General features: G+C 38.9%; 1 protein-coding gene across 1 annotated transcript in view; it reads left to right on the top strand.

The window, feature by feature from the left end:
* The window catches only part of LOC310890124 (uncharacterized protein), a 70,381-nt gene extending 58,016 nt beyond the window's left edge, over window positions 1-12,365 (top strand). The window contains exons 7-11 of the mRNA XM_083818746.1: window positions 3,535-3,590; window positions 8,227-8,335; window positions 9,877-9,996; window positions 11,332-11,535; window positions 11,667-12,365. Of these exons, the coding sequence (XP_083674872.1) occupies window positions 3,535-3,590; window positions 8,227-8,335; window positions 9,877-9,906 (195 nt within the window). The 3' untranslated portion in view covers window positions 9,907-9,996; window positions 11,332-11,535; window positions 11,667-12,365. The remainder of the gene's footprint in view (window positions 1-3,534; window positions 3,591-8,226; window positions 8,336-9,876; window positions 9,997-11,331; window positions 11,536-11,666) is intronic.
* Window positions 12,366-16,403: the final 4,038 nt, after the last annotated feature.

Here is a 16,403-nt window from a genome sequence, read left to right as displayed (position 1 = left end):
ATTCTCATCAATATATGCTCTGCCTGCCACTGATTATTGTACCCATTAACTCTCTAGCTTTTTAAGCCTCTACCAAACCTTCCTCATTTCTGCGGCTATTCACACACACAGGTTAGGAGAGTTGTGGCAGTTCATGTGGAAGGGCTTTGTAAGGAGAGTTTCCAAAGGAGTGATAAGTGACTAAATACAATTCTTCCATTCCTTACTATTCTATCCTCATGAGAATGATATCTCTTCTGGATGTATGAAAATATGAAGAGGTTACAAAAACTCTCATCCTGTATGGGAATGTTCTGTCCTTGATCATTCCAGTTTTTCCAGACACTTTTCTCCTTCCTTTAATAAGAAATGCTCATTTAGAGTAATTTAATGTTATTGCTACTTGGTCTCATGTCTCCAGATTTGCCCTGGGTTTTGGCCAATTCCTGAATTTCTTACTTAAGCAAAAGTCCTACTATTCCATGAGGGAAGACAGAAAGTTACTTAGGTTTAAAGTAACTAAAAGCTTCAAGATCCAGCCTTATATTTACCATCATTACTTTTGACATATATATATATACATATATATATATATTTTTTTAAATCATTATTTTTTCTGAGAAATGAGATGTGGCTCTTAAAAACTTCCAGTACTGATTTCCAGTCTGTATTCTAAAACTCAGAAAACTGATTACTGCATACATGAAAATTAGTACAAATCTTCCCAAACTTTATTCCACAGTGAAGTTATTTTTCAAGAAAACAGCAATAAAGCTAAAGCTCACTTTTGAAGCTTTCATATTGCTTAAAGGTAACAGCTTGCCAGTATATCAACATTTTGACCTCTACTATTTCTTCTCATTAACAGACTGTCAAGATGAAAATATATAAAGCATGTGAAATTCAGACTAGCTTACAGTTATATTTGACAGGATCTTTTCAAACTTCATATCTTTTACCTGTGGAAGGAAAGTCCATACACTGATTGTGTGAGTTTAATTTTAAAGCCAAATACTTTTAAAATTGGTTCTGCTGCTGCCCTTTACCTTGGGTTGTGCTAGATGTTTCCTTTATTTTTATTTATATTTGAAACAGAAAGTTACAGCTGGGCACTCATTTCACAATCAGATTTGTTTCTCTGTGTATGTTCTTGCACACTTGTAAAACTTTCTAAATTATCTGTTAAGAAAGTGCAGATTTTTTAAAGTACCAAATGTCTCTTTTAAGATATCTTCTTTTTAGAAATTTTTACTTAAAATCCAAATGAGATCCATGAAAGAAGCTGTCTAGAAACCTGGCAGATTTTCTTTCATTTCCCAGCCCAGTGATAATCTATCTTGTAGCTTTACTCTGGAGCAGAAGAGGCAGCCACTGGTGCTTTGGGAGAGCCAGCCAAGCCCAGCTTTTGTGGCTCTCTGAATAGGTGAGGATCGGAGAGTCCAAGAGCTTAATCCCTTCCAGTCTGGTTGCTGGCATTCCTGGAAGGAGGCAGCAGCTGCAGGAGCTGTGGGATTCCAGGAGCTTTGCTGCAGATCTGAAATTCTGGCCCTGAAATTGTTGATACCGGATACAGGGCATCTGAACCAGGGAAACCTGGCACGCCCCCTTGAACAACCAGATGCAAGAAAATTTGCACAACAGCTTGTCAGAGCACCAGCAGGGTCAAGGTATTCCCGAAACAAGATAGCTTCCTATTTCAGCATTTCTGAAACATTTCGTGTTTCAATCCAAACATTTCTTATGAGTGAAGCACTCATATGTCTTCACAAAATCCTGAAATGACGGAGCTGAAAACAACATTGGGAAGACTTTCCTCTTCCCAAATGTGTTGTTCAAAGACAGAAAATCAATCTTGCCTCTTTACATTTTTCTTTAAATGTCACTTGCATAGATAATCCTCCTTGGCAACATGTGTGCAATATCTAAGGAAATTTAAAAAGGATTAAGTACTTTACTTGAATAGTGACTGAATGTATTTTTGTAGTAAAACCCTTCCACATAAATCAAGTTTGCTAAAAAATCATTTACTTTTACTACTTCTGCATTTTTACACACCATTTTTGGTTTGCTTTAGCTTATTATCAGATATGTTAATTGAAGGAAATTCAGGCAGTCAGAGAGTATATTCATTTTTTTGAAACAAAGACAAGCACATGAAGGTCATCTCACCCAAAGATATTTAGCAAACAGTTTCTCAGAACTGGAAGAGTCTTCTGTAAGGAAGATCTCTTACTGGAGGTTTTAAATTATCTTTGTAGTTGGGAAGCTTTCTCAAATATCAATCTTAAACTTGCAAAAACATATTTTTCTGTGTCACATCATGCATTGAACATGGGGAACCATTGATCATTATCCTCGTTTCTCCAGCCTTTTACATATTTGCAGACTGTTTTGATTATTAATCTCCATGTTCCTTGTAGACTAATTAATTGTATTTCTTTCATTTTCTTTTTCTTGGCTACTGTTTTCCTTGCTATTTGTAATACTGTTGCTGTCCGCTGAACTGTCTCTAAACAATCGGTCTTTCTCTAAGTGTGTATCAGCAACAAGACAAAATACTCCTGCTAATGCCTTGCCAGCACTAAATTAAACAGAATATTAGCTGGTGTATCTTGCATGCAGTATTACGAATTGAGATTTGCCATTTTGTCATAGAGTGATTTTGCTCACTTGTCTTCAGTTTGTGATCTACTTTTAGTCTATTCCAGATCCCTTCCTTGATTTTGCATGTATGTGTGTGTTTATTCCTCCATATATTTACTGCTTTCCACTTTACTGTACTTAATCTTACTGATTTCAAATAATTTCTTGAGATTTTCAAGATCATTTTGAATCCTAATCTTTTCTGCACAGTGATTGTACCTCTTCAAGCTTACAGTTGTCTACAGATTCATCCACTGTATGCTTCCTGCTTTATATGGCTGATGATGGTGTAAAGTAATTGCATTCAGGACAGCTGTTTGCGGGGCCACAGGATGCATGCTTCCTGTTTAATGGTGAACTACTGTTCAATTTCTCCAAGTTCAATTTTTCACCTCGGATCAACCTTATTAGTAAGTTTATCTTGACCACATTTCCCTTCTCAACGTGCTTGTGAGAATACTATTTAAGACTCTGTTAAAGCCTATATGAAGTCAATGTACATCATCTAGCTCTGCCCACCAAGCCAAAAGGATGAAGGAGTATAAGTTGGTTTTACATGGTTTGTTCTGGATAAAGCAAGGCTTGAATACTCTTCAGCAGTGCTCTTCCTGAAGGAGGATCAGGTCCCCTTGCACTTGCTCAGTGCTGAAAGCCTGTGCAAGAAAGGAGAGCATGCCTGGGATGCAGGAGATCCTTGCTGTGTGGCTTGGGCAGGGCAACACGTGCACTTGAGGTGGCACTCCCAAGCCCACAGTCTCCACCACTGGCTTTGAGTATTCCCTTACCACAAACTGATTAGACCACGGCTTTTCAATGCTCTCCAGGATGCAATCAAACATCCAGGAGATGTGCTAGCTCCTGGATAATGAATTTAAGCCTTATAACATTGGAGGTTTCCTTTTCTCCATTTAGGTAATCTCTTCAAAGTTGGACCACTGCTTTACAGACCCCTGTGAGATTTACAAAGGGTGAGCTTAGTCCACGATTTACTTGTAATCTCTTGTTTTTAAAACTTCTCTTCAGCCACATAGTAATGTTAATCGCTTTGGTCTGGATTCTGAAATAATAAAATATAATTACATTTCTAATTTTTTTTCTTTTGCTTCACATGTCAGAAAAGTTTTTTGACTGCTCATTAACCTTTAAAATGTAAAGGCTTTTGCTGTTACGGAAAAAAGTGCCTTCACAGAGGCTCTAAGTGAGATATTTTTCTTAATTTGAACAGGCTTATATTAATGCAGAAGTGGCCCCCATTCCTATGCGACAGCCATTCTGAAATGTAGCTGTCAGCAAAGCAAACTGCGTGTTACATGCCATAAAATGAGAAGTAGTAGCTCTATGTGCTAGCCACTTTCAAAATTAGTTAATTCCTGAAATAAAGTTACAATTACTTCCTGAAATAAAATAGCTAACATTTGCATTTCTATTATTTTATAATTTAGGAATTGGACTTGATGATCCTTTTGCGTCCTTCAAACTTGGGATATTCTACAATTCTATAACATTTATTATAATGTTTGTAAATTTGAGACAGGATCTCTCTGAGGAGCTAGGTCTAAGTGCCTTAATGCTGCCTTTGTATGCAGTAACTTCAATGTGTTCACCTACTAGAAGGAACAAGATGAAAGTTAGATGCCTAAGGTCCCTATAGGGTGAGCTGGTTAGCTAAGAATAGGGTACTGAAAGCCCTGTAGCCTTTGAGAAGGATCCCTCAAGTGTGTCCTACTTAGAGTAGATCTGAAAAACAGATTCCTGCTTTCTCAGCTGAAATTCTCTATCTGAAGACCATTTTCATCTCTCTTTCCAACTACTCTAACCCAATTCGTTATGTATTTTCATCTTGACTTCCTTGTGTGTTTAAATCACTAATCACTTTTGCCGGGACTCCTCTGGTGTATTTTCAGTTTAGTCACACTCTTCTTGAAGTGTTGTGTACCCAGTGACCCCACAACCTGGTGCAGGACAGAGCAGAAGGATCGTGCACCCTGCTGAGAACCACCATGTTGGTACAGCACACTGTGACTTTGTCACTTTTCTGTCAAGCTTCTGCTAGTGGCAAACAGTGCAACATGTGGGCATGTTTACACCAACTGAGCGCTGTGTTGGTGTTGCCTACTCTGTGGGGAGCATTTTTGTAACAGGCTTGACAAATATTTGTAGAAGCCCTAAGGAATCAAGTATCTTATTCTGCTGGTCCAATGTTCAGCGATTCTAACTACCCAGTAAATAAAAAACAACAAGGAACTAATATGAAGCCAAGGACTAACACCCTGCAAAAATGCCATTGGATATTTAAAATGTTTATTAGAAAACATGTGAACAGAAATAACGGAAAAATATTAGATCTATTTTGATTTACAGATATGAAATAATTTCATGTATCATTTCTAGGGGTAAAAAGGTAGACTATATCATACAGCCATTGACTTTGAGTTACATTCAGTCTTTTGGCTATCAAACAGAAAACACTGACCTCTGTAAATAGCTCTGCAGCTGCAGACTGAGTATTTGTTCCAATTTTCCACTGTAAATATCCAGGAAACATGTTTGAGCCCAGGTGAATCTTCATGCTCTGTGGTTTTTAACATTCGCTCTCAATGTAGAGATGGAAATGTTTCTTCTCCCCATAAGCTCTACTGAAGAACGGAATGGGTGGATGCTTAGGCAGCACAGTGCCCACCAGTGAAGTGGTGCGAAGGTGGTCCAGTGTCCCTCTAGTGAATGTAGCCTGGAGTCCCCGAAGTTTTGAATAGCCCTATTCTCCACAGCAGTACATGAAAATATAATCCAAACAAATTCTTAGGGTTTCGTAAAACGGTGACAAAAATCACAGTGAGCTCCACATGAATATAGTGGAGATGGACCTCTTTGTAATTTATTTCTTTTGTACCTTTTTTTAGTTTCCCTATTTCAAACTATGCTGTATAGCTGCATAGTTCAAGGGCTATATGGTATGAATGTTTAGTTCCAAAGGGAAGCAGGAGGTGCACGCTTCAGGAGCATGTATTTGCTTATGAGAAATCCTCTGGTTCCCTGCTAGGGTGTACAGTGTTTTGAAATTCTCATACTGCAGCAGCTGACCATTATATTTACAACAGTTTTAGGATCTTTCAGTCTGTTTCACAGGAAGTATCAAGGTTTACGATAACCTTTCATTTCCTTTTTTTAGTGCACTGCTATCCAGGTCACTAGTAGCTGTTAGAGGAAGCCTCTCACGTGTAAAGTTTCCATACACATCAGCCCTGCATGGCACCGTGCTGCTTAGCCACCATGCTGAGGCAACTGAGAGACACAGCAAGCTGAGCCCAAGCAAGTACGTCCTGCCTCTCAGGCTGGGCTCACAGGTTGGGCTTCTTGCTGTACCAACAGCAGCTCCTGGGTGGTTTGGGCAGAACAGCTGCAAGTGTGGCAGGGTTGAGTTTCATAGAGTATACCATGTAAATACACCCGCGCTGGATCCAACTTGAGAAGAAAAACCCTTCTCACTAGCTCTGGTTTCCCTGTGATTGAATAACAGTAGCTCTTCTCTTTTTCATTATGCACTGAGCTGAAGGCAAAATCAATGTGTTGCTATAGAAATGCCAAAGCCCCAACATATGTGATGTTTGCTTGCAATTTTTCAATTAAAAATACACAAGGAAAACAAAACCCTTCTGCTTCACGATACTTGTGCGTGACAGACGAGGGAGGCAGCCTTGCTTAGACTTTGAGGCAGAGGACAAATAGCAGTGCTGTGCGTGGGTTCTGAGCTCCCGAAGTTTTGCCTGCCCCTCACTCAGCACAGGGGTGTCTGTATATTTGCTCAACAGATCTCACAGAGGAAAAAGCCCTGGTGGGCACATGGCTGGCTGAGGTGTGCTCTCACCGTTTCCTCTGAACCCTCTGTGACCTGACATTACTGAAAACTGTCAGACATTACTTGTGGAAAACCTGGATGATCCCTGACAACAGGGCAGGAATTCCTTCGTGGAGGTATCTGGTAGCACAATTTATGTATGAGTGCTTTGTTATCCACAAAACCCAGGTATGAAAATTTTGTCTTATAGAGGATCCTTGCTCATATTTGCAAATATAGAGTAGTGTATTTTTTATACCAAAGAAAAAGAAAAAATGGTCCAGTGCTGTGCAATATTTTTTACTTCCTTACAAGGACAGAGTGTTGTTCTTACTACTTCACATTTTGCTGTGATTGAGACTTTTTGGAAACATACGTTTATGGCTGTTGTTTTTCAAAAACTGTACAAAACACAGGGTTTGATCTCAAGGCATAACGTTCAAATCATACTTAGGTGAATTAATGAAAGAGATGAATCAATTGATTTTAACAAGTTTTTGGCTGATATGCCAAATATATTGAACCCAGAGCTAACAGGAAGAATAATGCTGGCCTTATCACTGGTCTTATGTCATTTTGGTGAATCATTTATTCAGATTTATGTCTCTTTCCGATTCTTTGATATTAGAGTAGTAATGCAGGGCTGCTGCAAGGATGAATTAATTACATATTAACAAGGAAACAGTTTGACATGTCAGCATTTTCCTCTAACTTGGAATAAGCACCAGGGACTCAGTATTTTATTCTTCTGTGATCCACTCAAAGCTGGGTTGAGTGGTTGTGTTTGGAACACGCATTTTCTCCATGCTCTGCTCCAGACAGCAGCTGGCATCTGATCAACAGATAATGTAACATTTTAAAACTTGCTGTCTTGAAGAAACATCCCCATGCCTGACTGCTCCCTCCCACCCAGCAGCTAAATACTTTCACTAGCTGTCATAACACTTTCTCCCTTTCCTTTAAATTGAAGGTTGTTTACCTAGTATTGCCCTACGTACACACATTAGTTTTGATTAAAAAAGTATATTTTCAAGGTACCATCCTGCAAAGGAATTTGAAATATCTGTATAAGACTGTGGGCTTTGCCCTTTAGCAGCTAGTAATGCCCTTTGTTTTTTCGCATGTTTGCTTTGTATTCTGTCATTACATCGTTCTATCTCAGGTCTCTAAAGAAAAAATAAGAATTTATTTGAGTACATAGGGCCTCAGCTTCTTGATAAGCTTTTCACTGGACCCCCTTCCTCCCAGAAGAGACTTCTCACAAGACAAAAACCATAAATGAATATGTTAAAATCTGGTGATAAGATATGAATGTCCATTGGGCAGCTTAGTTACAGATTTCTTTGTTGTAAGAGAGGTTGAAAGATGCTGCTGTTAAACATTGTGTTTTGCATACTGTAACATGTCTTGGACTTTCTGGAAAGGATTTCACCTAAGTCATTATTTTGACTTTTGAGACCGATTTAGGAGATTCTGTACTATGGACTGATCAAGTTGGAAGGCGACATGAGTCAGGACCTCTAGAAATGTGTGTTTTGTTCGCAAGAGGAAGGGACTACAAAGATTTCCTGGCTTTGGCATTCTAATTTCTGCTTCATTGATTAGTTCTTTCTATTCTTCTTCCTCCTGATGAATTAAGATTAATAAGTGGCTTTCTTCTTCTTATATTCCTTTTTATTTATTATTTCATTATTTACAGCTAATTGGTGGTGATAATGGCATATAGCTTTTTTTTTTTTTTTTTTTTTTTTTTTTTTTTTTTGTAATAGATCCAGCACTACAAGATCCCAAACACTTGCCTCTGCACCTTGGTCTGCTGAAAGAAACCTTACGACTGCAGAGCATGTAATCTGGAAGAGGCTGGTGGGCACGTATTTTGTATGTATAAAGCAAGCTGCAGTGAATAGGAAGTGGGGATTTCAGGTCAGAAGAAATACGTGACTTGAGAGAGGTAGTTTTTTGGGGGAGTGCCTTTCCAGGTTCCTCAGTGCTGCGAGATCAGCATGTCAATGAAAAATAGCGGTCCTTGCTCATTGCACTTGTCCATGTGTCTTGCAAGCTGATGAGAGGGGAATGCTGCACTGCAGCTTCTGGGAAACTACTTGAAGGGTAATAGCCATGTTAGAATAAAAGCAGTAGCAGTTTTCACTTCACGCAGTGAAAATCTCTGGGGCTGGGTGATTCTAGGAGACAGCACATCAAGAGGACGCCCATGGCAAACGGATTTGTGTTGTCAGTGCTGCAGGTTGAAACTGGAGAAAATGTGGCTGTGATGGCCACCATCTTGATTAATGCACAGAGGAGTGAACTGGAAAATATTCAAAGCTAAAATGCTTTTGCTTGAGTAAGCATCAGTTTGACAGGGCTGTAACAGACTCCAGTTCTCTGAGCTGCAGGCAAGGAAAGGATCTGTAAAACAGTCACCTGGATTATAAACATCCTCTGCTTGAGGAAGATCCAGCACTGGAATCCTAAGTCTATCTCCATCTGAATCCCTCTCAAGCCCATATTTATACACTAGTCTGATGATTATTTGAGGACAACCGTGGGCACAGTTTCAAAGAGGCAGGCAGACCACTTGCCCTACTGCTGCAGTGTGCATACAAGCTCTGGCTTTCCACTGCGTAAACAGATTCTCTTTCCTAGCTCAAGAGACATTCGCTAGCTTTCCCTGTATTTGTGATGCCAATGGCTATGTCCTAAGTTCTGAAAATCCACAACTTTACTGCTTGGGATTTGAGAGAACTATCTCTGGAAGTATGGATTTTGCTGATGTACTCTATGCTGACAGATTTTTTTTTTTAATACCATTCTTGCTGAGAGAATTTTTTTATTTTTATTTTTAATACTCAGGACTGGGAGGGCCTGGATTCCACACTCTTTCACTGTAGTTAATAGGAGTAATAGGAGAAAGAGGGAGAGAACGGCTCCTCCTGGGAAACATTTTACAGCACATTGTATTTTCACATGACATTTCCTGAAAATCAGCTTTTTAAAACTTTTCCTTACGAGGAGAGACATCAAGACTATTTATCTTTCCTTTCTAGCCTAGGGTGATGGTGACTTTACTCAGTATTTATGCATGTATGCATATTTGCAAATGCCTAGAAACTGTGGTTTGACCCAAACTTTTCACAGGAGCTGACTGCAGAATTCAAAGTAAACCCAAAATATGGATTTGTCTGAAGTTTAGGGATACATGAGTATTTTCCAGGCCTGAAGCTCCATCCTTGATTGTAGTTGATTTGGAACTTCACTTAAGATAAAGAATGAAGGCATGTGTTTAAATACGAAATATTTCTGTCAACTGAGTTTAAAAGCAAACATAGCTTGAAGATTCATTGGAGAATCCACTGGGAAGAAAGCCAAGAAGAAGCCATGTGTTTTATTTTAAAATCTTACATTTATTTTTTTTTTAGATAATAGACTTCTTCCCAAAAGAAGAATGACAACATGTTAAGTCATCACCAGAGGGCCTGCATTTACTTCTGCAGTGTGTTGGAATACAAGACTCATGAAGAAGGAGCAAACTGAGTAAAGTATGAGTAAGCAATTATAGGAAAGAGAACTTGCTCACCAGTTGGTTTTTGTCAAGCTCTTGTAGTCATGGCCCCATGCATAAAATGCTTCTGGAATATTTGTTCTTAAATATTTATTTTTAAATGGTCTTGCAATCTGAGTTCATAACATGGATGGCATGAGGTTGGGTTTAACTCTTACCCTAAATAGCTCTCAGAAATAGCTCATAGCCAGGGCCTATCTATAATAGAAGACAACCTAAATGAAATAAATTAATTATTTATACAAAATTGATTACTGTGAGAATAATGTAATATGTACTAAAAGCTGTTGTCATGAAACAGTCATGGTGTCTGCAAGATTGATGGTCTCAGGATGATGGGAGCAATTTTTAACAGGTCAGAAGAGGACGAAAAAAGCATGGAAATTTTAACTTCTGGAAGTTAGTAAATTTAGGAATAAGATGTTTTAGTGCACATGGAGTTGTGCTGCTTATAATATGTAGAATTTATACAGTATTCTGTCTTCTGTTCCCCTTGACACAGTTATAGAAGTATAATATGGGCTTCTTGTAACCATAATAATAAACAAATTTTAGGAAGGTTGAACTCTGCAGTTCAATCCAAATATCACCATACAAGTCTTTTTTTAGTAGTTAGGGAACTCGTCTCCAAAACTCTCCACCATAACAAAAAAACCTGAGTGTGTTCAGTTCATTTCCACATGGAGTGATAAGCTCAGATTTCTATTATAGAAGTTTTTAAAACAGAGGCCAGAATTCAGCTATGAATAGAACAGCACTTTAAAAATTACGAAATGTCAAACGATGACAGCTGTAAAAATTTTCTGTCATTCCAAATCTGAATTTCATTCAGACTAAACTTCATATATATAGAAGGATTCCCAGCTATATTCTATCTTGGATTTATATGCATATAACTTCCACTTTCAGATACAGTGGAATACAACAGCAAGAGTTTGAATTCTTGATCTGAGGGTAGGCTTTATGTCAGATGTATGCATATTTTCATGAAAACCAAGATGAGACATTGGTTTATCTAGGCTTAGAAGCATGAAATGTTCCTCAGGGTTAATTGTTTAGCCCGTTAAAACCAATTTGCTTCCTGGTTTATAAAACAGCAGTGCACTAGTGCACTAAACACTCTCACATAGTCTGTGGTAAAGAGTATCTACTGAGAATAAAACATCTCAGTGTGATATATGAAGGTCTCTTGATCCATTTTTTTTTCCTAGTTTGTCTTCTAGTTTGTTTTTTATATGTGGACTTAAGGACTTATGTAATTTTTTTTTCTCCTTCTACTTTATTTCCTTTTATTTTCTTTACATAAATAAAGTGGAGAGAAGGCTACTAACTCTGGAGATCATGCAGAGCTGGCTTTAGGCTACAGTTAAGATATGCAGTTGTCTATGGCTGTAGGTTGCCTGGACCAGCCATGGTGCTGATGCCTGCGTGGAGGCAGGAGGAGATGGAGAAGAGTACTCTGCACTGCCTCAATAGCTGAAGTTTACTGTTGCTCCTGATGTCAAGGAATGTGTTGGTGAGTATGTGTGACCCAAGACATGATCATTCCCCTTCTGTCCCACTGTGGGCATCAGAAGCTGCTAACATTTAATTCAAGACCTGTTCCCAGGCTTCCTGACCCGGTCTCCTCTTTCCCATTCTTGGCAGGAGGAGCCCAACTCTGGCCCAGGCTCTCTGCATCTTCAGTGACATGCTATCATGCTGTGTATAGAGAGAATAAGTTGTGTTCGTCCAGGAGATGGGAAGGTAGTTGATGTGAAAATATGGATCTTTTGAAGAAGAGCTTCAGAGGTGCTGAGCAGGTCCTTTTTCCTTATGCCTTTGCTTATGCTTATCTCTTCCCTGGAATACTGTTGGTACTGCCTTCACTGGTCCAGGAGTGAAGGCAGTATCAAGCCTAAGCTTACTGTAACATTATAAATATTCAAGAAACTGACAGGGAAGGCGATTGTGTTAGTCTTCAGGAAAATATATTTTTCTTTTTTTTTTTTCAGCAAGAAGTGTTCAAAAACCTCCACCTGAGTAGTAAGTAATTCAGTCTCTAGGTGATAAGGTGGGCCTTAAACCAACCCTGAAAGACAGTGGGGATAATTGGACTGTGGTATCATATTGTAACATTTAAAATTGTTTTCTGGATTTATTTGCATGAGATATCTTAGGGAAAATATCTGTACACTAAATAACTTTGCAATTATTTATAAATTGTCACAAATATTGTAGGCAGTGAGCCAGAGGAGCTGGTGATGCTGCTTTTTAAGGAAATACATTATGGTTGATACTACTGAAAGGTGGTTAGTTGGCTTTTATTAAAATCACATTTAAAAACATTAGATAAACTATGCTGAATTAGGATGAATAAACAAAAAAGAGGGCATTGCCATGCATATCAAGGATACTGTTACATGTAATTAAGAATGAAGTATGCATAGACAGCAGGTATGGATCATTGGATTCACCTGAACGCAGTACGTGGGAGCCCTTTTTAACACTCCTATGAGCAACTAGTAAGGTGCCATGTAGGAAGGCTGGTAATGGTTAAAAATAGGAAAGAAAACCTTTCTTTGGAGGCTGGACACCTTTTGAAGTGAATGAATTGTGGGGATATGTGTGATTTTTGGGTAATGTGCTTCTCTAGGGCATGGAGCCTTGAGTGCTCTGGCAATGACCACACGTCCCTGGACCAGTCTTCTTGTAGAGCTGTGCCTACAAGGCACAATTTGATCTAATCTGTCCTGAAACTCTGGCTTTACTGCCAAGATTATGTTGCTGAATATCTTCTCTTCCTTCTAAGGAAAGCCTTTGCTGGTCCCAGGGCTTGCTTAAGTGTGGGGCTGCGAATCGGCAGGAAAAGTTTGCTCTGAATTTGTTCAGGGGCAGGATGAGAAAGCACTGAAAAGTAAGTGATATGTAAACATAAGGCCATTTACACCACTTGTGTATCTGAAGATGCATGTATGTTTTTTCTCACATTTGTTTTAGAACACTGTCTTCTTTAGAGTATGTTATTCATCCCTACAGAGGGCCTCAGTGGAGATTAAAATTACAGTTATTACTTAAGAGGCAAGAAAAATAATTTTCCTGAGACTGGAAGTGCTTTTGTGGAATGTATTGTATTATATATACATTTTTTTAAAAAATATATTTTAAGGGCTGAGGAAGCTTGGATCAATTCATGTTTTTACAAAAACGATGGTTGTTCATACCTTTGTGTCTCTGAATCTTGAATGGACTGAGTTAGAGACTTTTTGTCTTTGAACTGTCCAGTTCAAAAAAGTTTGTTTGTCATATGTTAGCCAGTACTATGAACTGTGGTGTATCTTTATGTAATGCTAAGCCTTCTACTCTAACTTCTGAAGACAACTGCTCCATTATTTTTACCTTTTCATCTCACAGAGAGGATAAATGTTCCTCAAGAAAAAAACCTGTTTGGGAGGCTGTCCAAATTTGGATTAATCTCTGAGGTTTCTTATCCTTTTTTTTTCTGGTTTTAAGGTTAGGCGAACTCAGCCTTTGGTGTAAGCACCTGTTACCTGTCTAAAGAAAAAGAAATTTCTATGTCATAGAATCATAGAATGGCTTGGGTTGGAAGGGACCTCATAGATAATCCAGTTCCAACCTCTCTGCCATAGGCAGGGACACCACCCACTAGATAGGTTGCTCAGGGCCTCATCTAACCTGGTCTTGAACACCTCCAGGGATGGGACATCCACAGCCTCTCTGGGCAACCTGTGCCAGTGCCTCACCACTCTCTGAGTGAAGAATTTCCTCCTAACTTCTAATCTAAATCTCCCCTCATTTAGTTTAAAATCATGCCCCTTGTCCTGTCATTATCCAATTGAGGAAAGAGTTGCTCCCCATCTTTTTTATAAGTCCCCTTCAAGTACTGACAACTGTTGGTGTCTTGGTTTCAAGCTGGGATAGAATTAATTTTTTTCCTAGTAACTAGTATAGTTCTACATTTTGGATTTAGGATGAGAATAATGCTGATAACACACTGATTTAGTTGTTGCACAGCAGTGCTTGCACAGAGCCAAGGACATTTCAGATTCTGGTGCAGCCCTGCCAGTGAGGAGGCTGGGGGTGCACCAGGAGCTGGGAAGGGACACAGCCAGGACAGCTGGCCCAGGCTGGCCAGAGGGATGTTCCTTGCCATGTGGCATCATGCTGAAAAACAAACTGGGGTGAGGCTGGCCGCAGCAGCGTGGGAGGGATGCTCTGCTTAGGGATGGGATGGGCATTGGTCAGCGGATGGTGAACAATTGCATTGTGCATCAGTTGTTTGTATATTCCTTTATCACAATTATTGTAATTATTTTCCGATCATTTTCTGGTTTATTAAACTGTCTTTATCCCAACCTATGAATTTTACTTTTTTTCTTTTTCTTTTTTTTCCTGATTTTTCTCTCCCATCCCACTGGGAGAGGGGATAGTGAGTGAATGTCTATGTGGTGCTTGCCTGTCTGCCAGGTTAAACCAGAACAGTCTGCTGCCTTCCTGCCCCTGTCTGACTAACAGGTTCAGTGGAGGACCGAGCTAGAGATAGTGGTTCAGTCTTCCACAGTGGTCTGTAATTGTCATGCTCAATCAATGAGGACAACACAGGTATAATTACATAATAGAATGCAGGGTGTTATCAGTATTCAGCACAAGGAAAGATCAAAGGGCCCACAGAAAACATGTTGGCAGGAAATGAAATTTGCTTTTTATCTTTCGTTATCTGTAGCACAGTGTTGGCATTTGGTCCTATCTTTCCTCAAGGTGAGTGCAACCTGCATTTGTAAGATTCATTGCAAGCAAAAATGTGAACTGAAAGGCAGTGTAAAATCTGATATGAAAACTGGGCATGATAAATGTGAGCTGACCTTATATGAAGTAGTCTAACTTCGTTTCAAAAATGCTAATTTTCATCTGTGAACATTGAGGAGTGTGTTTGAAACTACTGCATGTGAAAGGAATTTCTCTGAGAAACATAATCCCACTGACTAGGCTGCAACGTTCTAATTAGTTGTTTCTTGCCTGTTGGTTCTACATTTTTTTACTGCACTTGAAGAACAATTTTAACAATGAAAAGTCAGATCCTCAAAATGTAGGAAGCAGCAGGATAGAGGTTACCTTTGCACATTTTAACCTTTTTTTTTTTTTTTTTTTTCTCATGATCTTGTGTTAAGAGTGTCTATTTAATGCTGGGGCAACAATCCTTTTTAATTTTTTTTTCATTTCCTCAGGCCTTTATTAGATGAACAGGATGGATGATGCATGCATCATGACCAGCTATTTGGTGTTTTTCTGTCCTTAGTTTGCAGGGGGGGATATGCTGTAATTATTAAACAATATTCAAATGCTGATTTGAAGACAAGTGATGCACTTTTTTGTAGTACTTGAGTGCATCCCATGCATCAGTAAATTGTCTCAAAAACCTGGAAAGATGAGGGGATATTCTCATCTGTATTTTATAAAACTGATGCACAGAGGCAGTTGGTGTGGCAACTGTGTTGGTGATCCTCAGTAACTGAGACACCTGATATGTTTTTTAGAGTATTTAGTGTCACGTAGTAGTCTGTATATCAAGCGCAATATATATTGCTTTCAGTTACAGCCTACAGTATTTGGTTCTTCTTTAGATCAAACCTCAAAGAAAGACTCCTCTAGAAGAGTAAAAGCTTACCAGAAATGATCAACTTTGCAATAAGTGGCCTGTGTACTTGCAACTACCTTATAGAAACTCCTTGACAGAGCTGGAAGAAATTTTATAATCTTATAATCTTCTAATTAGAATCTTGTTTTGTAATTCTAAATCTAATTTTCAAGGGCACTGTACAGTTGTTTTTATGTTTCTCTTCCTGATATAATCTGTCTTGTTCACAGAATTGTAGAAAAATTTAGGTAGGTGGAGACTTCTGGACATCATATGCTAGCCTTCTGCTTAGAGCTAGCACCACATCAAACTTAGTCCATATTACTTGGAACATTGTTCATTTGATCCTTGAAAATCTCCAAGGATGAAAATCCCAAAACATCTCTGGAACATCTGCTAAACCACTGTTAGAAGAATTTTTTGTTATTTGTGTCTGGAATATCATTGCAATTTGAGACCATTGCCTGTTTGTCATTTAGTGTGCCCCTCTGAGGAAAGTCTGTCTCTCTTTCCTTGTTACCCCAGCCGGGTAGTGAGAGAGAGCAATTGGATTCTCTTTTATTTTTTTCTCTTAGGGATTAGAGAAACCCAGTTTCTTCACCCTCTCCTCATATGTGATCTGCTCTGACCCACAGTAGCAATCCCCTGTTGGACTTTCTCAAACTTTCTGATATCTCCCTTGCACTGAGGTCTGCTTAAAAGGGTACAGAACTCCAGATCTTGCCTCATGAGTGTCACAGAGGAGTAAT

This window comes from Anser anser (assembly GCF_964211835.1).
Source record: "Anser anser genome assembly, chromosome: Z".
In the NCBI taxonomy this organism is placed as follows: domain Eukaryota; kingdom Metazoa; phylum Chordata; class Aves; order Anseriformes; family Anatidae; genus Anser; species Anser anser.
Note: the sequence above shows the minus strand (reverse complement) of the source record. Positions and strands in the feature narration are given on the sequence as shown.